Source organism: Paroedura picta, chromosome 3 (assembly GCF_049243985.1).
Source record: "Paroedura picta isolate Pp20150507F chromosome 3, Ppicta_v3.0, whole genome shotgun sequence".
Lineage (NCBI taxonomy): Eukaryota > Metazoa > Chordata > Lepidosauria > Squamata > Gekkonidae > Paroedura > Paroedura picta.
In genome coordinates this window covers 176,004,428-176,030,471 of record NC_135371.1, presented here as the reverse complement: position 1 = coordinate 176,030,471, position 26,044 = coordinate 176,004,428, and the positions used below count along the sequence as shown (strand labels likewise).

Below are 26,044 nucleotides of genomic sequence, written 5' to 3'. Positions count from 1 at the left end.
ATGACCAGCGGGTTCATCCAGCCCCACACGAACCCCCATCTCTGTGTCAGAGGCTACTTTGACCAATCAGAGCCAGCTACAAGGTAGCCCCGCCTCCAGGAAACACCTGGAGACAATCCAGGGCCAGCAGGTGGTCTGTCCCAACCTTTGTCCCCAAGAGATTAGGTCTGCCTGGCTGATCCAGTGTGGAATGGCAGGGAATAACAACCCATTGTCATGTAAACCCCTCCCCCACCCTGTCCTAGATCCCAGACCCCCTTGGGGGTGCTCTCGAGCCTCAGCCAGGTGTGGGACCTCCATTGCACACCCTTGGACAGCCCCCCCCTGCATACTCAAAAATCTGAAACAGGAAGCAGTTTGGAAGGAAGGAGTCTGAAAACGGTGTGTGCAAAGATCTGTTCTCTTAAGGGGCTGATTTCCTTCACTCAGAGCCCGTCTTTCTCCCCAGTGGGACCCAGTGGGGGCCACTCCTCTCCTCCATGCGGGCCTCACAACAACCCTGTGAGGTAGGTGCAGTGCATGGCTCAAGTCCTGCCAGTTTCCTAAAACTGACCAGGGGGTGGGATGTTCACTGAGCTCCTGGAAGCCTTCCTAAGGCAAAAAGCCGGTTTCCTTGCAAATAAAGCAGGCAGGTCCAGATGACTGAGAGGCGGCGACGGAATCCTTGAACTCAGGACCCAGCGTTTGCCTCATGGGGGAAACTTACTCCCTTTTTGGGAAATATTTTTAAAATAACTCATTTTTAAAAATTGTTCCACAAATTACATCCCAAAATCCCAAAATAGTTACTCCAAGCATATGAAATGAATACAACATAGCTGTGCTGTGTGCAACATTATAAACTATGTTAGAATTAGGGTTGCCAACTCTGAATTCCGGTGGGCGGCCCGGAGAGGCCCAAATTCAAACCCGACCCCCCCCCCCCCCCCGGGAGAACGGCTGCTCTGGAGGCGGGGTCGGGGTGGGGGACTCCGGGGCGTTGCGCCCCACGGAGGTCCTTCTCCTCCCCAAGCCTGCCCCCGGGCTCCTCCCCACCTCCTGGACTCCCCGGCCGGAGATGGCCACCGCCTCCCGTGAGCCCGGGCACCCAGCCCTGGGGGAGCGCGTCTTTGAACCCGCGTCGCACGTCACTTGAGGACGGCGCTGGCCCCACGGCGGCCGCCTCCCCGCGGCTCCCACTTCCTGCCCGCCTCTCCGGGAGCGCCGCCGAGCAGGGCGCAGGGCGCAGGGCGCAGAGCCGAGGGCGGAGCGGCCGCGCCAGCTGCACAGCAGAGCAGAGGCGAGGCGAGGGAAGGGAAGGGACGGGACGGACGGGCCGGGCGCCGCCGCCGCAGCAGGCAGGGGAGGCGGGCGAGGCGCGTGCCCCGAGGGGGCGGCCGGCGGACGGAGCCTTCCCCATGCAGACGGCGGCGCACTGCCAGCTGCTGCCCGCGCGGCCCCCGCCGCCCCCGGCCGAGCCGCCCGCCTGGCCCGCCGCGCCCGAGGGGGAGCTCCGCCTGGCCGCCCGCCGCCCCCGCCGCCCCGAGCCGCCCCGGCCCCGCGCCCGCCCGCCCGCCGCCCTCCGCAAGACCCTCGTCGCCCTCGACGTCGCCTGCCTGCTCGCCGGTGAGTCGCGCACGGGAGACAGACACGCGTCCCCACGCGCCTTCCCACGACCCGCGCCCCCAGGGCCTGGAGCCAGCAGGCGGGAGGAGGAAACGCGGCTGCGAGCCCCCTCTCGGCCCCCCGCTCCGCCTAGCCTGCCTCGCAGGGCTGTTGGGAGGCTTCTGAGCCGGGGAGGGAGACAGGACTGCAGGGGAGCCCCGGCAGCGTCCGCCTCGTCTTCTGCAGCTGGCGGGGGGGGGGGGCGTGCACAGGCGGGTCCGGCCTGGTCAATGATTGCCGGGAGTCGCCGGGCGGCTTTTGCCCCCGGACGGGGGGGGGGGAGAGGACTCTGCTCCCCCCCCCCCCGGCTTCCCTCCGTCCCGCCGCTCGTTTGGGATTTGCGCCTGCTTAATTCGCAGCACGTGCGCCGGATTGCGGGGAGGGGTGTTCTTTATTAAAATTTGGTCTGTAAATTTTCACAGGACGCCTAGAACGCAAAAATAGTATTGTAATATATATATTTTTTTAATTTCAACATAAGTACAATTTGCCAGGTGCCTCCAGGTGTCCCTCCAAAAGTGGGACAATCTGGTCCCCTTAGTCATGTTGCACGCCACTCCCCCCTCCCCCCGCCCGTACCGCAGCAGGGGGGCCAGTCTCCAGGCGGGACCTGGGGATCCCCCGGAATGGCAGGGCCCGGGAGAGGAGGGCTGCTTGGGAGGGGGCCGTGGGGGCGCTGTGCCCCACGGAGGTTGTTCCTCGCCTCCAAAGTCCCCTGGCTTTCCCCACCCAGATCCAGCAACTGGTCGCCCGGGGAGAAGGACCTTGCCTCGGGCTGCCATGGGGGGGACTGCAGGGCCACGTCTGATTCCTCGGCCTTGCTGCCCTGTGGGCACTCACAACAACTTCCGTCCTTCTCCTCCATGCTGCCCTCACAACAGCCCTGTGAGGTAGGCGAGGCTGCGAGAGGGTGACTGCCCAAGGTCTCCCAGCAATCTGGCATGGCCTGAGGGGGATTTGCACCGCTGCCCCACTCTGGATCCAGGGAGTCCTGGCTGTGGGCCTCGGGCCTGCCCAGCAGTTGAAGGAGCCCCTCCAAGCTCCTGGGAGCTTCTCTTGGGGGGAGCCTCGCCCTTCCTGTGGGGCGTCTGCTGGCTGGGCCTCCGCCAAGCCCGGAGCCCTCTGCTTCCCATTCAGAGCTCTCCTGCCTCTTGCCATTGCGCCCTCCCTGCAGAGTCGGTGGCTCTCCCTGCCCCGAATCCCCCTGGGAAACTGGAGGGAGCCCGGCCAGGCAGCAGAGCCAGCGCTTAGGGCCCAAGGTCACCCGGCAAGCGTCCAGGGCCGGGCGAGGCGGAACTTGGCTCTCCTGGGTCCTAGACGGACACCCTCGCCCCACACCGGCTGTGACTCCAAGCGCCTCGCTTGCTGCTTTTGTCCCCCCTTACCCCGTGCTCCCCAGTGGGAACCCTCTTCTTCATTTTATGCTCACAACAGCCCTGTGAGGAAGCCTAGGTGGAGGATGTGCAGCTGGCCCAAGGGAAACCCAGTGAGTTCCTGGAGCAGAACTGAAATCTCCCTGGTTCAAGTGCAACACTATTTCTGTGTACCTGGAGAACTGCATGCACACGAAAGCGTATGCCCAGAATTGAGCTTTATGGGCCCTAAAGGGGCATGCATGAAGGCAAAAACTGATCCCCAGAGTTAACATGTGTGGATTTTAAAGGTGGGCATGCACCCGAAAGCTGATGCCCAGAATTAAAATGTGTGGGCCTTACAGGTGCCCCTGAACTCCCAATTTCCCCTGACCCCCACGCCACCCTGGCTGGCTCACTGGGGAGGCTTTGCAGGGCTCTGCTCTTCCCAGCTTGCCTTCTCCTGCTCCCGCCTTCGGGATGTTTGGGCCTGGCTGGTCAAGCGATTCTGCAGAGTGTGACCTGTCCAGCCGGCAGAACCTCTTCCCCGACAAACATGCTGGGCAGATGCCAGGAATTCTCCCCCCCGCCCCCCCCATGCACACACACGTTTTCTGACGAGGGGGAGGACTTCCCTCGTTCTCCAGGGCAGATGCCCTCCAGACCCCACAGGCCTGCCAGACGGAAAACGCAGGGTTCCTTGGCTTCATTTGTGCCCCACCTTTTTGCCCAACGTGGCTGGCATCACCCTCTTCCCCTCTGTTTTATCCTGTCAACAAGAACCCTTCGAGGGAGGTCAGGCTTCCGTGGCAGAGTGGGGATTTGAACCCGGTTCTTCCAGATCCTAGCCTTCCAGATGCTCTAATAACCCCGGTGGTGTCTCACGCGGGATGCTGCCCTGTACCACATGCCTGTTCAGGATCAGACCCAATTTGGGGTGGAAATGCGTCAGGTCTAGCCTTGTGTGGTGCCGGTGAGGTTATTTCAGTGATTAGCCTGGGGGCTTTGTCTGCATTTTAACTTTCTAACTTTCTGGGTGGCGCAGAGTAAGTGTTAGTGTGATTGGGTTCCTGACGTTTTGTGGGCACCTAACCCTTGGGGTCCTGGCTCTCACCACTCATCCTCTCTGGGCGAAGAAGCACGGTTCCCCCGTACAGTCCCAGCCAGTGGCTTTGGAGCTGGGTTCGAGGGCACCAAGCAGGGACCGTGTACCATTCCCTCCGAAAACTCCGTTGACATGAACTGAGTAGATTTAGGATCTGGACTGAAAGGAGGGGGAGGCGCAGTGTCCCAGATCCTCCTTCCATCACGTTTAACTGCTTGGCTGCCTGCCTACGGCATTCATAGGCAGATTGGGCTGGCTTCCAAGGAGGGGAGGGGTCAGGAGCTATGCAAATCACACCAGCCCTGTTGCCTGACCTTTGGAAATTTATTCAGCAGCTTCTCTGGCTTCACTCAGTGCCCTGGGCATCTCCACCCCCTGCCAGGGCATGCGGTCCCACCCACGAGCCCAAGAGAAGCCCTGTTTTCTCTCTCTTTTTTGACGCAAAGGGAGCCAGCTTCCTGCTTGGAGTGAAACGATGACACAGACCCAGCGCTGATGTCTGCCCCTTTGGGGGGTTAGGCATTGCCAAGGGGGTTCAGAAAGCAACAAGACGATTTTGGGCTGGGGGGGCCAGGTGCGAATTCAGCTCACCCAATCCATTTCTGCCCCACTCTTTTGGAGCCATCTTCTGGCAGGGTTCCAACAAGGAAGCAGCTTGAAATAGGGGTGAAGAGAAGGGCAAAGGAGGTGCTGAGCATGTGGGAAGGAAGTGCTAGTTTGGACTAATCGGGTTTCTGGAACCTGTGGCAAGTGAAGGCATTTTAGGGGTATTAATGGCACCGATTATTTCTGGATGAAAAAAGGTGCTAAATTGAAAAAAAAGAAGGGCAAAGTCAGTGTTTAATGTGGCTGAAAGTAAATGCTTTGGACTAATGAGATTTCTGGAATCTGTGGCAAGTGAAGGCATTTTAGGGGTATTAATGGCACCGAGTATTTCTGGATGAAAAAAGGTGCTAAATTGGGGGGGGAAAGAGAAGGGCAAAGTCAGTGTTGAATGTGGCAGAAAGTAAATGCTTTGGACTAATCAGATTTCTGGAACCTGTGGCAAGTGAAGGCATTTTACGGATATTAATGGCAGCCGCATGTTGGTTTGGTCACTATCCGGGAAACAATCTGCTTCACGCCTTGACATTCTAAGGAAGTGAAAGCTTTGAGAAGATTATTCCTCTGCTCTTTTCATTTTGGTGGGAATCCGTGGAAATGGCAGGGATCCAACCAGCAGCTTTTTATACATCAAGAGCCAAATTATATCACAGTTCAAGGTGAGAAGTCAGCAAAGAGGCAGTGGAAGAAAGCTCCTTTCCATAACTGGAAGAGGGCGGTGGCTCACGGGAGCCTCTGCTTGGCAGGCAGGAGGTCCCCGGTCCAAACCCCACCGTCTCCGATTCAAAAGACCAGGCAGGAGGGGATGGGGAAGACCTTGGCCTGAGACCCTGGCTCAGTGGGAAGAGCCTCTGCTTGGCAGGCAGAAGGTCCCTGGTTCAATCCCCGGCATCTCCAGGTAAAAGGACCAGGCAGGAGGGGATGGGAAAGACCTTGGACTGAGACCCTGGCTCAGTGGCAGAGCCTCTGCTTGGCAGGCAGGAGGTCCCAGGTTCAATCCCCAGCATCTCCAGGTAAAAGGACCAGGCAGGAGGGGATGGGAAAGACCTTGGCCTGAGACCCTGGCTCAGTGGCAGAGCCTCTGCTTGGCAGGCAGAAGGTCCCAGGTTCAATCCCTGGCATCTCCAGTTAGAAGGACCAGGCAGGAGGAGATGGGAAAGACCTTGGCCTGAGACCCTGGCTCAGTGGCAGAGCCTCTGCTTGGCAGGCAGAAGGTCCCAGGTTCAATCCCTGGCATCTCCAGTTAGAAGGACCAGGCAGGAGGGGATGGGAAAGACCTTGGCCTGAGACTCTGGCTCAGTGGCAGAGCCTCTGCTTGGCAGGCAGGAGGTCCCAGGTTCAATCCCCAGCATCTCCAGTGAAAAGGACCAGGCAGGAGGGGATGGGAAAGACCTTGTCCTGAGACCCTGGCTCAGTGGCAGAGCCTCTGCTTGGCAGGCAGAAGGTCCCAGGTTCAATCCCTGGCATCTCCAGTGAAAAGGACCAGGCAGGAGGGGATGGGAAAGACCTTGGCCTGAGACCCTGGCTCAGTGGCAGAGCCTCTGCTTGGCAGGCAGGAGGTCCCAGGTTCAATCCCCGGCATCTCCAGTTGAAAGGACCAGGCAGGAGGGGAGGGGAAAGACCTTGGCCTGAGACCCTGGCTCAGTGGCAGAGCCTCTGCTTGGCCTGCGGAAGGTCCCAGGTTCAATCCCCGGCATCTCCAGTTAGAAGGACCAGGCAGGAGGGGATGGGAAAGACCTTGGCCGGAGACCCTGGCTCAGGGGCAGAGCCTCTGCTTGGCAGGCAGAAGGGCCCAGGTTCAATCCCCAGCATGTCCAGTGAAAAGGACCAGGCAGGAGGGGATGGGAAAGACCTTGGCCTGAGACTCTGGCTCAGTGGCAGAGCCTCTGCTTGGCAGGCAGAAGGTCCCGGGTTCAATCCCCGGCAGCATCTCCAGTTAAAAGGGCCAGGCAGGAGGGGATGGGAAAGACCTTGGCCGGAGACCCTGGCTCAGGGGCAGAGCCTCTGCTTGGCAGGCAGAAGGGCCCAGGTTCAATCCCCAGCATGTCCAGTGAAAAGGACCAGGCAGGAGGGGATGGGAAAGACCTTGGCCTGAGACTCTGGCTCAGTGGCAGAGCCTCTGCTTGGCAGGCAGAAGGTCCCGGGTTCAATCCCCGGCAGCATCTCCAGTTAAAAGGGCCAGGCAGGAGGGGATGGGAAGGTCCTTGGCCTGAGATCTCCGCAGCCAGGCTGAGTAGACAAGACTCACTTTGGTGGGCTAAGGATCCAATTTAAGACAACTTCACATCTTTCTAATGGCCAACTAGATAGATTCCCGTGGATAGCCATGCGCACGGAAGCACCCACTTTGAATGAAACCTTCCTGGTCTTGAAGGAGCCTGGCTGGACTCAAACGTTTTTCTTCTAAAACTCCCTGAAAATGCCTCCATCGAGTTTTCAGTAAGCTTTTCTGGATTTCTGACCTTCTGCTTGGCTGTTGGGCACCAGTGGCCTGCGGTGGCCGGACTAAGAGTCACGTTCAAATCCCCACAGCCCTGGGCGCCTGCTAGGTGGACTTGGGCCAATCTCACTGTCTCTTTGAGACCTACTTCTCAGGGTTGTTGTGGGGATGAGGCAGAGAAGGGGTGAGCCGAAGTCAACGTCCTTGGGTCTCACAGGGCACTCGGACTCTTGAAAACTCAAGACACTGAAAATCTTGTGGGTCTCTGCGGTGCCCCTGGATTCGAATCTTGCTATTCTTTGCCCAGGGTAGCCGTTGAAGGTCAGAAGGCTCCCCAGCCCTCTTGGCCGAATCTGTTTCTCTAGACAAGCAGGCCCTGGCGTTACGGCACAGCAGGTGGCCGGGCTGGTCCACGGTTCAGCCGTGCGTTTAGTGGTGCCTCTTAGTGGAGCCTCTCAGAGAACTGCCCGTCCTCCCGCTGGCAGCTGCTGGGGGAGAAGAGGGCGTCCTTTGCTCTGCAGCCACCGCTTGGGGCGGAACGAAATCGGCCCTCTGCAGCCTGTGGCCGTTGTGCAGATTCCACGCGCATATTGACATATGGTCTTGTTTACGGCTTCTGCCGGCCATAAAGAAGGCACACACACAGAGTCCAGAGATGACTGCTTCTAGGCCCGAACTCAGGTTTCCGAAATGTCTCCGGCATGGCCTGTGAACGTCTAAGCCTGGTTTACCACCTCAGAAATTTCAGGGTGAGGGGGAGAGAGAGAGAGAGAGAGACATGTTGGAGTCTGAGCCCAGCATCCCATTTTGCATTTGGCCTGCAGGTACAACTGTTTTCCACGCTAGATATATCAATTCCCCTGGAGAAAATGGTTGCTTCAGAAAGTGGGGCCTTTGGCTTCATCCCCCCCTTGAAGCCCTCCTCCCCCCTTGAAGCCCTCCTCCCCCCAGACTCCGCCCTCATCAGGTTCCACCCCCCCCCCCCCCAAATTTCCAGGTGCTTCCCACCTGGGAACCGTGTCTGAAACAGGACAATTTTACATGCAATAAACAAACTTGCTTGCTGTTTTTTTCTTACTTTTATTTTGCCTAGTGGCGACTGTTTGGTGGTGACACAGTGTGCCTAGTGGTGACACAGTTTGGCCTGCTCTATTATGTTGGGCTAGTAGTATCCCACATCTTCCCGTGTGCTTCGAACTTGGGAAGGTGCAACATAACGGCATTTGCTTGGTACACTTTCTCTGAGGGATTCCTATTTATTCCTATTTAGTGCAGCGGGGAATGGTAGAGGACAGGAAGGCCTGGAGGACCATTGTCCATGGGGTCGCGATGGGTCGGACACGACTTCGCACATAACAACAACAACAAATCCCCTCCCCTTTAGGTATCTCAGGCAGTTCTCTCTGCCCTCCCCTGCCCTTTGACACCTGCTTAATATCTAGCTTTCCATGCACCCTAGACCCACGTTTGCAGCCAAGAGCAGGTTCCACCGTGCCTTGAAAGGGGCTGGAGGTGCGTTATGCATTGCATGCAGAAGCAGGGGGCCTGAAGAGGGGAGGGCAGCCTACCTCGCAAGGGGCTGCACTCTGTGGAGTGGGGGGCGAGCCCCAGTAGAGCAGGGGCACTGGAGGGGGCAGGATCCGGAGGCACCTGATGCGGGCAGGAATTGTCCCGCCGCACGCAGACGATGTAGAGTCGCAACGCTTAATCGGTGGGTGATTCAGCCGGAGCTTAAGGGATTAAGGCGCTTGCTTGAGGTCTGAGGATGCCTTTCGTTTTGGGGTTTTGTTTTGCTTTTTTACCTGCGGTCCTTTTTACAGTGATAAGGAATGAAAAGGAAACCACTTGCTTGCCTTTCTTTCTCCGGATTAGTGAGCAGGTTTTATATTCAGCCTTTCTCTGCAACGGGGACCCAAAGCTCTCCCCCACCCCCACCCCCACCCCCACCCCCCATCTCTCAAAAAGGGTAACTTCTGTTGTGGCATTCATTGGCCATCTACAAAGTGGTCCATTAATTGATTGCATCATTTATAGCCCTCTTTCTTTCTTTCTTTCTTTCTTTCTTTCTTTCTTTCTTTCTTTCTTTCTTTCTTTCTTTCTTTCTTTCTTTCTTTCTTTCTCTCTCTCTCTCTCTCTCTCTCTCTCTCTTTCTCTCTTTCTCTCTCTCTCCCTTTTCCAAGTGGCTTACAATATAAAGAAAACAATAAATAGAAAGGAGAAAGCAAAGATAAAAACTTATGAGCCGAGCCAGTTTAGTGTGGTGGTGAAGAGCAGCAATTTCTTATCTGGCAAGCCAGGTAAGATTCCCGGTTCCTCCTCCACATGCAGCCAGCTGGGTGACCTTGGGCTAGTCACAGAGGTAATCTCACACAGCTGTCCTGTCAGAGCTCCCTCAGCCCCCCCCCCCCCCCCGCCTCCCAAGGTGTCTGCTGTGGGGAGAGGAAGGGAAGGTGATTGGAAGCCACTTTGAAACTCCTTCGGGTGGTAAAAAGCAGGCTATAAAAACCGACTCTTCTTCTTGCATTGATGAAAACACTTTCAATTTAAATAAGATTTCTCACAGACACTCAAGATGGAGCCTTGGTAAATGTGTTAAAAGGTGGTATAACAACAACAACAATACGATGGAACAAATACTCTTGTTATTTAAAACCACCAGGCCAGAATGAGATGGGCAGATACTGGTTAATTGCCCAAATCCAGTTATGAACAAACATGAAGGCAGTTTTGTCTGCTCAGACTGGCAGCTATTTTCCTCAGTCTCAGGCAGACACAGTCATCCCCATCCCTTCCTACCTGGTCCTTTTTAGGTGAAGACACCTGGGATTGAACCTGGGACCTTCTGCCTGCCAAGCAGGGGCTCTGCCACTGAGCCAGGGTCTCAGGCCAAGGTCTTTCCCCTCCCCTCCTGCCTGGTCCTTCTAACTGGAGATGCCGGGGATTGAACCTGGGACCTTCTGCCTGCCAAGCAGAGGCTCTGCCACTAAGCCAGGGTCTCAGGCCAAGGTCTTTCCCATCCCCTCCTGCCTGGTCCTTTTCATAGGAGATGCTTCTGGGGACTGAACCTGGGACGTTCTGCCTGCCAAGCAGAGGCTCTGCCCCTGAGCCAGGGTCTCAGGCCAAGGCCTTTCCCATCCCCTCCTGCCTGGTCCTTCTAACTGGAAATGCCGGGGATTGAACTTGGGACCTTCTGCCTGCCTAGCAGAGGCTCTGCCACTGAGCCAGGGTCTCAGGCCAAGGTCTTTCCCATCCCCTCCTGCCTGGTCCTTCTAACTGGAGATGCTGGGGATTGAACCTGGGACCTTCTGCCTGCCCAGCAGAGGCTCTGCCCCTGAGCCACAGCCCCTCCCCCAAAACCTATGGTTCATATGAGGACATGCAACATTGCCTCTGCACAAAGTTTGGGTCCAGTGGCACCTTTGAGACCAACAAAAACGTACACCCTGTTGGCAAACAGACCCTGTCCGGCTGGGAGGAATGGCGCCCCGCCCCATACCCAGACCCAGCCTCCCTCTGGAATCCACTGGCAGGGGGGAGACGTCGCAGGCCGGGTCTTGCCCTCTGGGGCTGGCTGTTGCCTGCTTCTGCACACCGGGAGCCAACGCCCCACAGAGCGGTGCCAGCAGAGGGCATGGGAGGCAGCCCTCCCTGCAGAACTGAAACCCGCAGCTCCTACGGAGGGGTGGGATCAGCTGAGGCAGGGCCAGGCCTTGTGGGGGTGGGGGTTAGGGTCTGAATCCACAGGGGGCTGGGCCAAGGAGATGCCCAGGGCCCGGGGTGGGAGTTCCAGGGGTCTGCAGCCCATCAGCCCCCTTTGCCCGCAGCCCCTGTGCCCCGGGAAGCCGGCCAAGAACGGCAGGGGAAGACTTCCCAGGGCCTGCCTGGGTATTAATAGCTGGTGCCCCTGAGAGGGGGCAGCCTCGGCATGCAGGGAAGGCGGAGGCGCCATATAAGGGGCTCTGGGGGGCAGCAGGGACTCTGGGGAAGGGGGGCTCGGAAAGTTGGTTGTGTGCCAGCGAAGAAGGCCTGGCCGCCCCTTATATGGTGCCCTGGATAAAGCCCACAGGGGGGTCTCAGGCAGAGAGGGGGCTGGAAGGACTCTTCCTCTTTGCCCGCTCAAGAAAGGCTGTCCAACGACACAACTTCCCAAGTGCACACACACACACACACGGGTGGCTGACTCTGATTCAAACCCAAGGAAAAGCTCCAGGGGGGGGGGGCTGAGTAGATGTGGGGCCATCCCTGGTGGAGGGGTTCTCAGAGACAGGAAAGAGAACTGGGTTTGACTCCTGCTTTTCTAGTAACATCCCCCGGTGGAGATAGTACTGGATTCCCTCCCTCCCTCTCTCCCTTTCAGTTTCTCATTTCCCTTCCTTCCTTCCTTCCTTCCTTCCTTCCTTCCTTCCTTCCTTCCTTCCTTCCTTCCTTCCTTCCTTCCTTCCTTCCTTCCTTCCTTCCTTCCTTCTAAGCCATCTTTCTCCTCAAAGGGGACACAAATCAGTTTCCGTTGTCCTCCTCTCTTCCCGCTTATCTGCACAGCCACCCTGTGAGGTAGGTTAGGCTGAGAGCATGGGGCCGGCTCAAGGTCACCCAGGGGGGCTTCTGTGGTATGAGCAGAGGTACAAACTGGTTCTGCCAGCTCCTGGCCCGCTCTGCCCTCACTCCCCCCCCCCGACTCTTGCTCAATACCACCACCACCACCACCCTTACCGCCTCTGGGGAGGGCAGAGAGGCTGCATTCCAGTGGAGAACTGGATCACCAAAAGGACGAGAATAAAAAGGCAAGGAGGGAGGGAGGGAGGGAGGGAGGAGGGGCCAGTTCCAGAGCCGTGGGACGTCTGTGCCCCGTCCAGCTGTCCCTGCCAGGCTCAGATGGTTGACATAGAAACCCTGATTGTCGGAGCTCCTGGCGTTCTTCGCCTTGGCGGCTCCCGTGCCCAGCTGTTTGTGCATCCGGGACGAGGTTACGGTGCCCTGGCTGGGCCACAGAGGTGCCCACGCTTCTCCAAGGACTTTGGTCTCTCTGTATTTGGGACCCCGTGCACAGCCCCTCCTCCGCAGAGAGCTCAGGTTCCTCCCATGAACCGGCCACAATGAGGATGAGATTTGGATGAAGCCTAACGCTCCAGTCCCTGAGCCCCGCAGCTCAGGGGTGCCCAATGTGGGACCCCAGAAAACATTTCCTGAAGACCAGCAAGTGGGCCGGGCCGGGCCGGGCTTTTGCCTAACGAGGCCTCTGATTGGCCGTTGGAGATTTGACTGACTGTGCAGCTTATATAAAAGCTTGGTTTCGGCAGCAGGTGCCACCCAGCCGAAGGATCTGCACTGCGCGACTGAAGGTCAACCGTGGCAGCAGCCATTTCGTGGCCGGCTCCACCTCCTGTGGCAGCCATTTTGTGATTGACATCAGAATTTCAGAAACCCAGAACAAAACGTTGGTCTTCAAGGTGCCCCTGGACTCCTGTTTTGTTCTGCGGTTTTAGACCAGCACGGTTCCTGGCCTGACTAGGTGCCCGTTTTTCTTTCATGCGCCAAACTCTGTCTGATGCCTCCCTCATTTCATCCTCCCCCACCCCCAGCACAATGCCCCGACAACCTGCCCCGTGTTGACAGATCCCCCCTTTCCCTCTGCCTGTCCTCTTGCTGCAGCCTCCGTCCCGTTCTTCCTCTGCGAGGTGGGCCTGGTCTCCCCCGTCCGCCACGGCTTCTTCTGCAACGACAGCAGCATCAGCTACCCCCTGCGGCACTCCGAGACCGTCAGCGACTCTGTGCTCATCTCCGTGGGGATCCTCATCACCTCTCTAGCAGTGAGTGCTCCCTTCAGGGCAGGGGCAGGGCGGAGGGGGCACACCGACTACAACTTTGCCCCTTGGGTGTGGGGCGTCCTTCTTCCGGCAGGTATGCAGACTTTCCGGATTCTGCACAGAGAGAGAGAGAGAGAGAGGGAGAGAGCATGCTTGAGGGACTCCCAGTGAAGAGCAGCATTGACTCTGTGGCCCAGTTCTTCCCCTATGCAGCTTGAGTGCTGTGCTTCTCAGACTTGGGGGGAGGACGCAGGGTTGCCAGCCTCCAGATGGGTCCTGGAGATCTCGCAGAATCCTAACCGATCCCCTCCATGACACAGTTCAGTTCCCCTGGAGGAAATGGCCGCTCTGCAGGGTGGGCTGTATGGCGTTAGGCCACTAAGAATTCCTTCCTCCCCAGGCTCCGTTCCCAAATTGCTTGGAGTTGGCCGCCTAGGCAGGACCCCAAATCAAGGCTTCACTCTCCGCAGTACGCAAACTAGCCCTGAGGCTCAGCCTGTTGCTCTGGGGGGCCGTATAGTTATGCATACGCAAAAATGAAACGTAAATTGTACATTGAATCACAGCATGACTGAAAGCTCCACCCACCGACTGCTTTATGGATTTGCCCCAGTACTTTACTACATGCCACAAGGGGTATTTTTAGGGGCTTTTATTGTGTTTTTATTGTCTTATTATAAATCGCAGCAAAACAAATTGACATCAGCGCTATATAAATCTATAAATATATAAACCCTACCCCAGTGCCGTTCTCTGCAGGCAGCCTCTTCTAGATTCCTGCCACACGTCTCTCTCTCTTACGCTCTCTTTTCTTAAACAGAAATCCTCTTTCACTGAATCTCTTTTTCTGAGAAGAGAGTTTCCTCCCCCCCCCAACCCCTTTATCCTTCACTGGGGCACAAATCCAAGGGACCCTTGTAGACCTTTGAATTTTCTTCGGCTTGGAAGTGAATCAAAGGGGAAATTGGCACAAAAGTACTCTCAGAAAACCCGGGGAAACAGCAACCGGAAAGCAAACTGAGCTTTGGAGGGAGAAAGATGAATGCAGAAGGAAAAAGAAAATCTAATGGACGTGTGCGGTGAAAGCCCAGGAGTCTGCTGTATTCACTGGCTAGATGAAGCAATACTTTCCTGGGTTCTTGTTGGCTCTCCTAAACTTTTCTCCGTTGTGGCAGTAAAAAGCGTCCCCCTGATGCACGGATCACTCGTCATCTGCCTTTTCTCTTCCTCCTCCCACCGTAGATCACCGTTGGTGAAAGCTACCACGTCCACAACTTCCCCCACAGATCCCACTCCATCGTCCGCAACCCCTATGTGGTCGCGCTCTACAAAGAGATCGGGGCCTTCCTCTTCGGCTGCACGGTGGGCCAGTCGCTCACCAACGTGGCCAAGGTGGCCGTGGGCCGCCTCCGCCCGCATTTCCTGGCCGTCTGTCGGCCCAACTTGACTCACATCGACTGCTCTGCGGGATACGTGGAAGAGTACAGCTGCACGGGTGGAGCTTCCGAGGAGAAGGAGGCAAGGTGCGGACCGGGGAGTGGGAAGTGTGATTGCGGGCCAAGGCGCACAACCAAAATAGCACCCAGAAAGCTCATGGACTGGTTGGTTTTTTAATGGACCCTGCATGGATGTGAGGGTCCTTGCCAGAAATTCAGCCATCTGCATTGTTAGTTATTGAGAGTGACCGTAGAACTTCTACTACTAATAGTAAGTACTACAATGAGCAAGTGTGACTAGTAAGTACTACTAGTAGTAAGAAAAAATGTCTATGTCACCTTTCCATTCAACATTGCCCTGTTCATAAAGGGAAATCAGTGTCTTAAAATGCCCCCACTGAACTGCCCTCTCAATATTGCATAGTTCTGACCATCAAAACTATGCTTCATTTCTGCGACAGAGGAAGCATCGGTGCTGGCCGAAATATCTTGGGCCTCCCCCACCAGGGCTCTCAGAGAGAACAAAGAGGTTCAGGGGCATGTTATGGGCCTCAGTAGAGCGGAAGAGAATTATTTGGTCCAATTTCTATATGGTAAACTTTTGTTTAGCATCTTTAGGATTGTCCCAAATGCTTTAAATCCCTCCCCCAAAGACAAAATGTACCTTACTAATCAGCTGGCGGGGTTGACTAGACTTCCAAAGAAGACGCAGAATTTTGATAGTTACATTGAGGTGACAAAGCATCAAACCATGTCAGGGCCTGTGAGCAAGCAGAACTCTGGTGTTGCCTCGGAGTACACGTCCCCCCGTCTTGTTGAAAATAACCTTTTTCTCTTCCAGAAAGTCGTTCTACTCGGGCCATGCTTCCTTCGCCATGTACTCCATGATGTACCTGGTGGTAAGTTCCTGAGCCAGCATTCACAAATTATAGTTTATTGGTAGTGATCGTGAAACTACTACTAGTAGTATATGAGTAGTACCTACTACTAGAAGTACTACTCGTTTGAAAATCAGTCCTGTCGGAAACATTCTCCTTCTCTAAAGCTAGCCATTCCTTTTTGTGCATGCTTTTTCCCCGTGAGCATTGATCAAATGTTAAATTCCAATAAGTGGGCAGACCTGGCTGCCTAATTTCCTACCAACACATCTTTGTGCAACAAAATTGTTGGTGAAAACTTGGTTCTTCATGGGACACTGTCCATGCCGTGGTCCCTTGGAAAACCGTACCTCACCCAAATGGGAATCTAACAAAAGACCCTGATAACTTCCAGAAACTTTGGCTTGTCCACCTCTGCCTGTTGTTTCTCCGCTCTCTGTGATCTTAGCTTCTGTGAATCTGAGACGGGCCCCCAAATTTATCCTCCTATATTTAGAGGAAGGATTAGCCGGGCATCCCAGCGGAGCCGGTTCCCCTCTGGGCAGGCTCCGGTGCCAGGGTGTGGCTGGGAGAGGAAAGAGAAGCACACGAGGCCCTCAGATCCCGCCTGGCCAGCTGTTGTCCCTTAATCTCTTGACCTGTTGTCCCTGAACCACTTGACCTGGGGTGGTGGAACTAGTACTTCTAGTAGTAAGTACTATGAGTAGTTGAACACCGGAGGCAGACACACTAGAGGAGTGTTCCTGGAGCAGCCCGTGAGGAGCCCCTGGATAATAATAATAATATTAAAAAAATTAAAAATTAAAAAAATATATATTTTGATTGCTTGGACAAGTTCTGTACCTGTATAGTGCAAGCGAATATCACCTCCCAGAATCAGTTGTCCTTCCGAAAACTGTGTCAAAGTGCTTCGTGAATTCTGAAGAAATAGCTGTTGATTTTTATTGGGAGTAAAACCGATCCAGAGGTTTTATATTTATATTACTCAAGGGTTTGTGTAATGAGCAATAGAAACCTTCCCGCTTTATCCCGGGATATCTCTTGCCACTGAATACTGGGCATGTCTTGTATATATATAGCTGCTCCTCAAATCTCTCTGCTTTGAGCATACAAAGTTCCAAATTTGGGATCTTATACGGCTTGCCTTTTAGTATCTTCAACATATGTTTTTTGAATTAATTTGGTATCTGCTTTTGCTTGCAGCGAAATTTAAAAATTCCTTTTACGTGATTCATGTGTTCCTTGAATGTTCCACGGAATTATTTTGGGTGCCGTTTCTTGGCCCTGATCTGAAATGGCCCAGGCTGCCCTTGTCTAGGGCTGCCCCCTAGAGCAGCCTTCCTCAAGAAGGGTTTCGTGACACCTGGGGGGCTCTGGCCAAACCCTGGAAGGGTTTCCCGAAGGGGTTGGAGTTACTTATTTTTTAATATCTTCTAAAAAAATTGTTAAACCTTTATCAGGTGACATGACCTTAGGATTCAGGGGTGGGCAACTGTGGCCCTCCAGATGTCCATGGACTACAATTCCCATGAGTCCCTGCCAGCTGGGACTCATGGGAATTGTTGTCCATGGACTTTTGGAGGTCCACAGTTGCCCACCCCTGAATCCTAAGGTCACGTCAACCTATCCCTCTCCTCCCCAAATGGCCAATGATGGGCCTGGAGGGGACAGGAAGGGGAGGGGCCCCCGGTGGGCGTGTCCACAGCTCGGCTTCTTGCACCATTGTCCCATTTCTGGGTTATCTCGAAGCCTGAAGAATATTTCAGGGGTTTCTCTGTGGTTAAAACACTGAGGAAGGCTGCCCTTGAGAGAAGCAGATGACCTTTGTCACCCCACGCTCAAGATATCCCGAACCGGCCGGTCGAGTCTTTCTGCCTCTGTGGGGCTGCCTGAGCTGGACTCACCCCTGTGCCCTTTCTGGCTCTTCTTCGCCCAGTTCTACCTGCAGGCCCGCTTCACCTGGCGGGGCGCTCGGTTACTCCGGCCGCTGGTCCAGTTTGTGCTGCTGATGCTGGCCATGTACACGGGGCTGACCCGCATCTCGGACTATCGGCACCACCCCTCCGACGTGGCCGTGGGACTGCTGCAGGGCGCTCTCGTGGCCTACTGGGTGGTAAGCTGGCCCCTGCCCCTCTGTGCCCCCAGAGAGCTTCTCCGCGTCTGTCCTTTATGGGGCCGGGGAGGGGGGGGCTTAGTTGTGGGTTGAGCAGGACAGAGGGGCAGACCCTCACTGGGTTCTCTGCAGGTTTGGAAGGATCCTCTTCACCTTGAGTAGAAAGACAGAAAATAGCCTTCTGGGGCTTAGAGCCTGAACTCTGGACAAGCAAAAGAGCAGGATTCTCTAGCCTCAGATCAAGTACGCAAATCAAGCAAGAGACCAACCAGATTTTCAGAGTTTAAGCTTTTGAGAGGCAACGCTGACGGGGGACTCTGGAGAGCCTCCATATTCAGAGGCAGTCAGCGTCTGGATCCCAGAGCTGGGAGGCAACACGAGGGCAACTGGCTGGCCGCTGGGGGAGACGGGAGGCTGGACTGGAGGGACCCTCCCTGGCCTGTGAGGTGTTGGGCAGTTATGTTCCACCACGATGCACCAGGGAATGGGAGCTGCCAGGAAACGGGGAAGGAAAGGCACACCCTGGCCGACATTGTGTGCAGGCAGCCGGCAGGAAATCCTTCCACTTCCCCCCCTGGCCGGGCAATTCGAGCCCCGCCCGGTCGCCTCCGGGGCAGCCAGGAGAGCCGGCAGAACCTGGGAGATCACATTCCTTCCTGCTGCCAGTGGAGCCAGGATAGGAGGCAGGAACCTGAACTCCACGTAATTTTAGCTCCTTGTGCTCAAGAGGGCAGAGGACTCAAGAGAGATCCGGTTGTCCCTGACCAGGAGGGAGGGGGAGGAGGGGGCACGGGCCCCTGGGGCCGCAGGGGACTCTTGAAGCCCCCTGACCACAAAACAAGCCCCCTTGAGGATGGTTCAGAGAATGCCATTAAGGGAGACAGAGCAGGAATCCAGGGGCACCCACCAAAACTTGTGGCCACTCTTGGGGGTCCCTGCTCACTTCTGCAGATACAGCAAGATGGGCGGCCCGGTGAGTCTGTCTGGAGCAGCAGGAAAGAGCCGGAGTCTTGAAGCAGATTCAGGACTAACAACATTTGAGGCAGGAGAGGAGCTGAAGAAGGGAGCCGGACTCCTGAAGACCCCTCCCCAGCCACAAATGTTTTGGTCTCAAATGTTCTCCTGGACTCTGGCTCTTTGGTACTTGTTTCATTGTTCACCCCCACAAGCCAGCTTGCTGGGAGCAGCGGTCTATAAATCAAATCAATCAATCAGCAGACAAACTTGCAGAAGTGAGCCTGGGCTCCCGAGAGCCCCTCCCCTGCCCCAGATTTTGTGAGTCTTGAAGGTGCTCCTGACTTTTTTGTGCTCTGACTTTTTTCTGGGGCTACAGCAGGTGAACAGCAGCAGGGCATAACGGCCGGCCAAGGGCTGCCCCTGAAGGACACGGCCACTCATCTCTCCCCTGCGGCCGGCCGTGGTGAGGCCAAACCTGGCCTGAGACCTTCCCTCTTTGGAACCTTACAAAAGAATGGACTCGGACACCAGTTTTGTGGGATTTCAATAGTACTTGAGCTGTGACTAGGATTTTCTCTTTTAATGACATGGAGAATTTCCAGCACATTCCCGAGCAGAGGAGTATTCAGAGGGCTTAGCTCAGCCTAAATTAACCCTCCCCAGAATGCTGCAGCTTCGGCTCTCGGTCCAGATGTTGTGAGGCCCCAAACCCTGCGTTGGCTGAGAGAGGGGCCAGCATCCCCTCTGACCATGGCCCCAAAGCTCTGCTAGCCACCTTGGGCTACCTCCCACCTGGTCTTTGCTGGAAACTGCAAGATCTGTAGTATGCATCTTTCAAAAGGACATGAAGACAGTCCTACCAGGGGTAGCATTAGGAACTTCCTGGTGTTTTCTAGACCCTCTCCCCCTGCATTCTGATTGGCTCAGCTGGAGATTTCCTGTTCCTTGGAGCAAACTTAGAATCATAGAGTTGGAAGGGACCTCCTGGGTCATCTAGTCCAACCCCCTGCACTGTGCAAGACACTCACAACCCTATCGCTCATCCACTGTCACCTGCCACCCCCTTGAACCTTCACAGAATCAGCCTCTCCGTCAGATGGCTCTCCAGCCTCTGCTTAAAAATCTCCAAAGACGGAGAACCCACCACCTCCCAAGGAAACCTGTTCCCCTGAGGAACCGCTCTGTCTGTCAGGAACTTCTTCCGGATGTTTAGATTTCTTTTGAATTAATTTCATCCCATTGGTTCTGGTCCGTCCTCTATATGGCAGCCTTTTAAATACTTCCTGTCTGATGCCCTCCAGAACGTTGTCAGTTAGACAGTTAGGGCGATCTCTCTCCTCTCATGCTTAGAAAGTTGTTTCTCTTCTCAATACAATGGGTGTATTCTTTAAGCAGCTGGGGCGACGCTCCCCCGTTGCCTGTTTCAACTCTGCCAAGTGTCTTTCTCTTCTCTTGCTTTCCAGGCCGTCCATGTTTCCAGCATGTTCCATCCCAAGCACCGGCCCCCCCACCTGCCCGTGGCCATCTTGGACACGCCCAGCTCAGACGGCCACACCGATTGCTAGGGGAGCTGGCTGGCCGGTGGGGGCTCTCTGCTCACGGAGGTTGAGGGGCACCTCTGTTTGGCTGGATTTGTGGACCTTTGGCAAACTGGCACCAACCCCTTGACCCCTTGTGCCTTCTCCTGGCATTCACCGCTGAACATTTAGGCAAGAAATGGGTCCGACAGAGAGGTTGCCGCCCCACTTTCTAGGGAGCGTCTCCCCTGCAAATCTGCTTGGTCGACCACGAAATGGCTGCTGAGACCACCGAAAAGGGAAGAGAGACACCGGGGCCCTTTTCTGCCAGCACTACAAAGTTCTCCGTCCTCCCAAGCTGCAGGGGACAGTCGCTCTCTCCTTTCAGAAAGCCCCTCCCTGCCCCCTCTGGAGCACCTCCTCTCCGAAGGGGCTCAGAGTCCCCCCTGGTCTTGGCCCTGGAGGAAGTCCCACGTGTTGGAGAGAGGACAATGCCCCCACGTGGGGGGGAAGAATTCCTCCCGGAAACATTGCGCTCCCCAGACTGCCTCTCTTGGAGGAGGACCTGGGGCCGTTGTGTGCCCACCCCGACTGAGGAGCCGTAGGCATGCCCGGGTGGGAACATGCACATGAAGGAACGAACCACAGACTCTGCGGGGAGGGGGGGGCGAGGGTCTGGAACCAGCACAAGGTGATGCCGAGTGCCGTGCCCCCTCCGCCCCCTTCCCCCTCCCACAATGTGAATGTCATTTTTGTAATAAATGGTACTAAGTTTCCCTGTGTTTTCATAACCGTGATTTGGTCCAGGAGGGACGGGAAGCTCCGTGTGGCGAGGAGTCTGTGCCGCTTTGCCAGTTCCAGTCCTCCAGCTGTTCCTCCTTGCCCAGAGGGACAAGAGCCCGGCCCTCGAAAGGCTCCAATTCCACATCTGGTATCTGGCCCCGGGATCTGAGGCGCTCTGCTTTCCTTCGTGCCAGCAGGTTTCCAGTCCCAGAGATTGGGAAGAGAATCCCTCCCTCCCTCCCCGGAGCGGCAGGAGAACAACGCTGGATCCCTGACAAAGAGAGCTCTGATTCTCCAAAGCTCCTGCTCCAAAACTGGCTGGCCCGTAAGGCGCCACGGGATTCGAACCCGGCTCTTCTCTGATTTGGCTCTCTCGTATAAAAGCTCAGGGGCTGCCAAGGTCACCGGAAGCTCCTCTGCAGGCTGCAAGATCATGGCATGATGGGGGGGGTCCTCCAGCTGGAGCCCACCTGAGCGGATGTCGAGTCAGGTTCCCCGTGAGGCCAGCCCCTCCCTTCCCCTCCGAGTGGTGGTTGTGGAGCTCGGGGGGCTGGGGGGCTGGGGGGGGCGTGTGCATTGGCCTCTGTGTGCGCCAAGCAGGGCACAACCAAACCATGCCTCCTGCCTCAGGGCCCCCATAGTCCTGCTTCTTCTGCCCACGTGCCAGACTGGCATTTCTCTCTCCCAGAGAACCCCCCCCCCCGCCTGTTCTTGGCTTCTCCCAGGAAAGGGCTGACTCTATTCAAGGCCGTGCTGAATGGCTCCTTTGTGTACAGTCGTTGTGGGTGGGGGGGGGGGGAGTGGAGGCAGGGCGTCCCAGGGCCAAGGCAGGAGGCCAAAGCATCCCAGGCCGCCCCACAGACTCTTTCCCTTCCGGCCTCCTGACCGGGGCGGCCCCAACGGCCACTTCCTGCTCACCTGGGCCGCTGTCACCTGGTCTGTGGGGGGGGGAGGGATGATGCCTTCTCCAGGGGACCCCAAATATTTTGAAAGCCCCTGCGGCCTCTCATCCCAAACTCGTCTCTGACAAACAGGCCGGGCTGGTATTTTTATTGTCTCAAGGGCCTGAAAAACTTGTCTGCCCAGAAATTGTTTAAAATGTGTGGGTGCCTCTCGGGAAGAGACGGTTTTCTCAAAAGGGAAAGGAAACACTCCAATCGGCTGGAGGGGAAGGTGGGCCCACGGGGCTTGTGGGGCCGGCCCACCAGGCTGTTGTGCAGGTCCCATCCTGGGGCATGAGGCTTGAGCGGGAGAAATGCCCGGGGGGCTGAGACCACTGAAATCAGGGGAGGGGGAAGGGGGGCATGCAGTTTTTGTGCTTTGGGCACTCCACCAAGTTAACTGGTTTACAGGGCATTAGAACTTCAGAAGAGCCCTGCTGGGTCAGACCATAGAGGGTCCATATACTTCAGCCCCCCCCCCCATCCTTTGGAGAGCCAGCCACAGGGCAGAGAGGCCGAGGCCTTCCCTTCCTCTGAGGGTCTTCTCCAGTCCCAGGGGGCAGCCAGTTCCTCTGCAGGGCCAGCCACAGGGCAGAGAGGCCGAGGCCTTCCCCTGAGAAGACCCTCAGAAGAGCCCTGCTGGGTCAGGCCAGGGAGGGTCCCTCCAGTCCAGCCTCCCGTCTCACCCAGGGGCCAGCCAGGATCAGCCTCAAGCATCCAGGAGAAGGATCTGTCCAGCCGCTGCTTGAAAAATGCCAGTGAGAGGGAGCTGAGCATCTCCTGAGGCAGCCCATTCCAGGGCTGAACTAGACTCCTAGAATCCCAGAGTGGGAAGGGGCCATGGAGGCCATCTAGTCCACCCCCTGCTCAGTGCAGGATCAGCCTCCAGCATCCAGGAGAAGGATCTGTCCAGCCGCTGCTTGAAGACCATCAGTGAGGGGGAGCTCCCCGCTTCCTCAGGCAGCCCACTGCACCGGTGAACTACACGGACTGTGGAATTTTCCCCTTGACAACCCATCCAAGCAGGTCCTCTCCTCTGCTGCCAGCATGAACCTTCTCCTGGGAGGCAGCACCCTGGGAGGCAGGTGTGGCTGAGAGAGCTCTAACAGAACTGCTCAGCGAGAACAGCTGTAACAGGACTGTGACTAGCTCAAGGTCACACGACTGGTGGCCTGTGGAGGAGGAGCGGGGAATGAATCCCAGATCACACCACCATGCTGGCATGCACGCACACATGTACACACACAGCTTGCAATGCCAATGGAGTTCTCCCAGGCCTTCTGCACACTCAGCCATGTGGTCAGATCCTGGCACTCCTTCCCATTTCTCCCAGTGGCCGATAACTCAGCAGAGACTCCCCCAGGGCAGGGCAAGAAGGAAAAGGGAGCTTTGGAGGAGCTGGTCAGTTTCCCCAAAAGTCTGCTGATTCCCAGCTGGTTTGTCCCTTTCTGTTCCCTTTCATTCAAGAACTGACACTAAAATGCAGGTGCAAAACCTCAGCCTCAGGATCTGTGCAGCTGCAACACGCCAATTTTTCAAATTAAAAAAAATATTGGGCACCCCCCCCCCGTAACAAGTGTGGTTCCACTCTGATTTACCAAAGGGTGGGGGGGAGGGGGTATTGCAGCTCCAGAATAAGAACCCCAGAGGGGAAAAAATGGTGCATAAGAGAAGATTTTTTTACACCCCACTTGTCTCTACCAGGAGGAGTCTCAAAGCGGCTCACAAACACCTTTCCCTTCCTCTCCCCACAACAGATATCCTGGGAGGCAGGTGAGGCCCAGAGAGCTCTGAGAGAACTGCTTTGTGTAAACAGCTCTGAGAGAACTGTGGCTGGCCCAAGGTTGCCCAGCTGGCTGCATGTGGGGGAAAAGTGGGAAATCAAACCCAGTTCTCCAGATTAGGTGTCACTTTGTCAGGAACCAAGCACTCGCTCTTAACTTCTCTCAGGCGGGCACAGAGCCCAAAGCCACGACTCCTCTGAAAAACTGCAGTAAAATATGGGTGCGTAAGAGACCACATTGTTCTGTAGATTAAGATGGACTAGCCTATCGCAGCAGTACAGAGCCCAGAAGCAGGGGGGGGGAGCTGTTGGGAGTCCCTGCTCTTTTCTGTTGTCATGGGGTTACCCCAGCAGTTCTCCAGGAGTGGCAATACCAGGCGGTGGGTAGTGGGCACGGTTGGGCTCTGCAGAGGGGAGCAACCTCAGCCTGGTACAATGCCATTTAAAGTGGCCAGTTCCTGCCAATGATCTGATCTCTGTCATCTGGAGATCAGCTGACATTCCAGATCTCTAGACCCTTCCTCGCCTGATCTTCTGACTTACTGAGGTTGCCCCAGCCTCGTCTCCGAAGGTGGGGACACTCAAAGCAGAACCTTTGAAGCCGACCATAGCGGGTCAGGCAGGTTAACAGAATCCTAGAATCATAGAGTTGGAAGGGACCTCCTGGGTCATCTAGTCCAACCCCCTGCACTGTGCAGGACACTCACAACCCTCTCGCTCACCCACTGTCATCTGCCCCACCTTGAGCCTTCACAGAATCAGCCTCTCCGTCAGATGGCTCTCCAGCCTCTGCTTAAAAATCTCCAATCTCCAACCCACCACCTCCCGAGGAAGCCTGTTCCACTGAGAAACCACTCAGGAACTTCTTCCAGAGGTTTAGATGGAATTTAGAATCATAGAAGTCAGAGGGGCCTCTTGGGTCATCTAGTCCAACCCCCTGCACTATGAAGGACACTCACAGATGAAGCTGGGCTGGGAAGCACCTGGGATTTTGGGGGCAGAGCCTGGGAAGGAGAGGGGTCTCTGTGAGGTACAAGGCCAGAGTCCACCCCTCCCAAGCAGCCGCTCTCTCCAGGGCAACTGATCCTGGTCACCTGAGTGGGAGATCAACAGGTGCCACCTGGACGTTGGGAACCCCAACTGAAGGGGCCAGCAACCCGTCTGGGGGTGAAAAGCAACCCAGCCCTTCCCGGGACAATCCGTTGGCATCTCCCTCCTGTGCAGAGGCGGGTACGCCCAGAAACTCCGGCCCTCGCCCCCTCCTCGCCCCCGCGGCTGCCTGCTGGAAGTCCAGGCCGTTCCGTTGTCCCAGAGCCACAAAGCAAAACGCGTCAGGAAATGGGAGTCGAAACCCCAGGCTGAGACTGAACGCTGGACGTTTTCCCACCTTGGAATCAGCGCAAGAGGTTCGTCGCATGCAAATCCAGATCCAGCTGCTGCCGGTTGTTTTCCCAAACTCTTTCCTGCTGCCTGCAGGAGGCCAAGTCGATTAGCACAGTGGAGTTCTGCACAAGCACCCAAAGAAGGCTGGGAGAATTTACACGAACGCTTGCACACAAAGCCCCCCAAAGAAGGGTGGCTACTCCTAAAATGGCACGACTCAGTAATCTGTGCAGCCCAAGTGCTTTCTGGTCATCTCCAGGCTATTTTGGCTGGAGAGATTGTTCTGGAAACCTTAGAGCAGGGGTAGTCAAACTGCGGCCCTCCAGATGTCCATGGACTACAATTCCCAGGAGTTACAATTCCCAGACTCCTGGGAATTGTAGTCCATGGACATCTGGAGGGCCGCAGTTTGACTACCCCTGCCTTAGAGTCACATCTGGGCTGCCGACCCCCAGGTCGCCTGGAGTTCTTACAACTGATCTCCAAACTGGAGAAAATAGGGCCAAATTCTATTAATGCTGGCCACACCATGCATACAGAATAAGCACTGCAGGGAAATGAAGTCCCAGGAAGGGCAAGCAGACAAGGAATCTCATCTCAGCCAGCTGAAAGTAGGGGGGGGAAGAAACTGGTGCCAAATCACATGAACACACAAAGAATTCTCCCGGGTCTCAGGCTGAGTTTTGTCATGTGGGTCACTTTTGAAGGGAGTTGCCGGGGATTGAACTTGGGATCTTCTGCGTGCTAAACTGCTTTGCCACTGAGCCACAGATTAATCCCACAAGGAAAGGGGTGACAAGTGCTTTGAGCCTTTCAGTGAAAATGCCCTTTTCAGTTCTCAGGATTATTTACTGCTGGCTTGGCCAGATGGGTATTGTTTTCCAGGGTAATCTGCCTTTCACAGGATATTTATTGCAGCTCTTTTTGAAGAAGGGGCCTGTCTTCTCCACCCCCTGAATTGTTGTGCATTCCTCTCTTGAAACAAGAACTTCCTCGCATCTCTAGCAATGGGGGGGGGGGTAAGAAATTTGCATGTTTCTTCTTTGGAGCCATTTGGTGATCTGGGCAGAGAGATTAGGTGGCCTTTCGCTTCCCTGCCTCTTTGCAAGAATCTGATCCGGGGATTAATTTGCCCCAGGAGGAATATTTACTGTTGCCCAAGAATACGCACTTCCCCCTTTTCAAAACATATTTTCTGTATGCCTTGTGCAGGAAGGGGTGCTCTCTTTCTTTAAAAACACAAGGCGAATGCTGTTTATCCCGTCGGTGAAACAAAAAACCTTTTTGGGAGAGAGCCTCCTTTGG

General features: G+C 55.8%; 1 protein-coding gene across 1 annotated transcript; it reads left to right on the top strand.

Moving 5' to 3' along the window:
- Positions 1-20,623, top strand: LOC143831254 (putative phosphatidate phosphatase). The gene is made up of 7 exons (XM_077324315.1): positions 1-83; positions 935-1,605; positions 12,794-12,951; positions 14,191-14,471; positions 15,226-15,283; positions 17,199-17,375; positions 19,796-20,623. The coding sequence occupies exons 1-7, from the start codon at positions 1-3 to the stop codon at positions 19,895-19,897; spliced, it is 1,530 nt and encodes a 509-aa protein (XP_077180430.1). The 3' UTR covers positions 19,898-20,623.
- The last annotated feature ends 5,421 nt before the right edge of the window (positions 20,624-26,044 follow it).

Coding starts and splice junctions, on each gene's coding strand:
- LOC143831254 (XM_077324315.1), top strand. CDS start 1: ATGACCAGCGGGTTCATCCAGCCCCACACGAACCCCCATCTCTGTGTC. Junction 84..934: donor CAATCAGAGCCAGCTACAAG/GTAGCCCCGCCT, acceptor CCCCCCCGGGAG/AACGGCTGCTCTGGAGGCGG. Junction 12,952..14,190: donor TCCTCATCACCTCTCTAGCA/GTGAGTGCTCCC, acceptor CTCCCACCGTAG/ATCACCGTTGGTGAAAGCTA.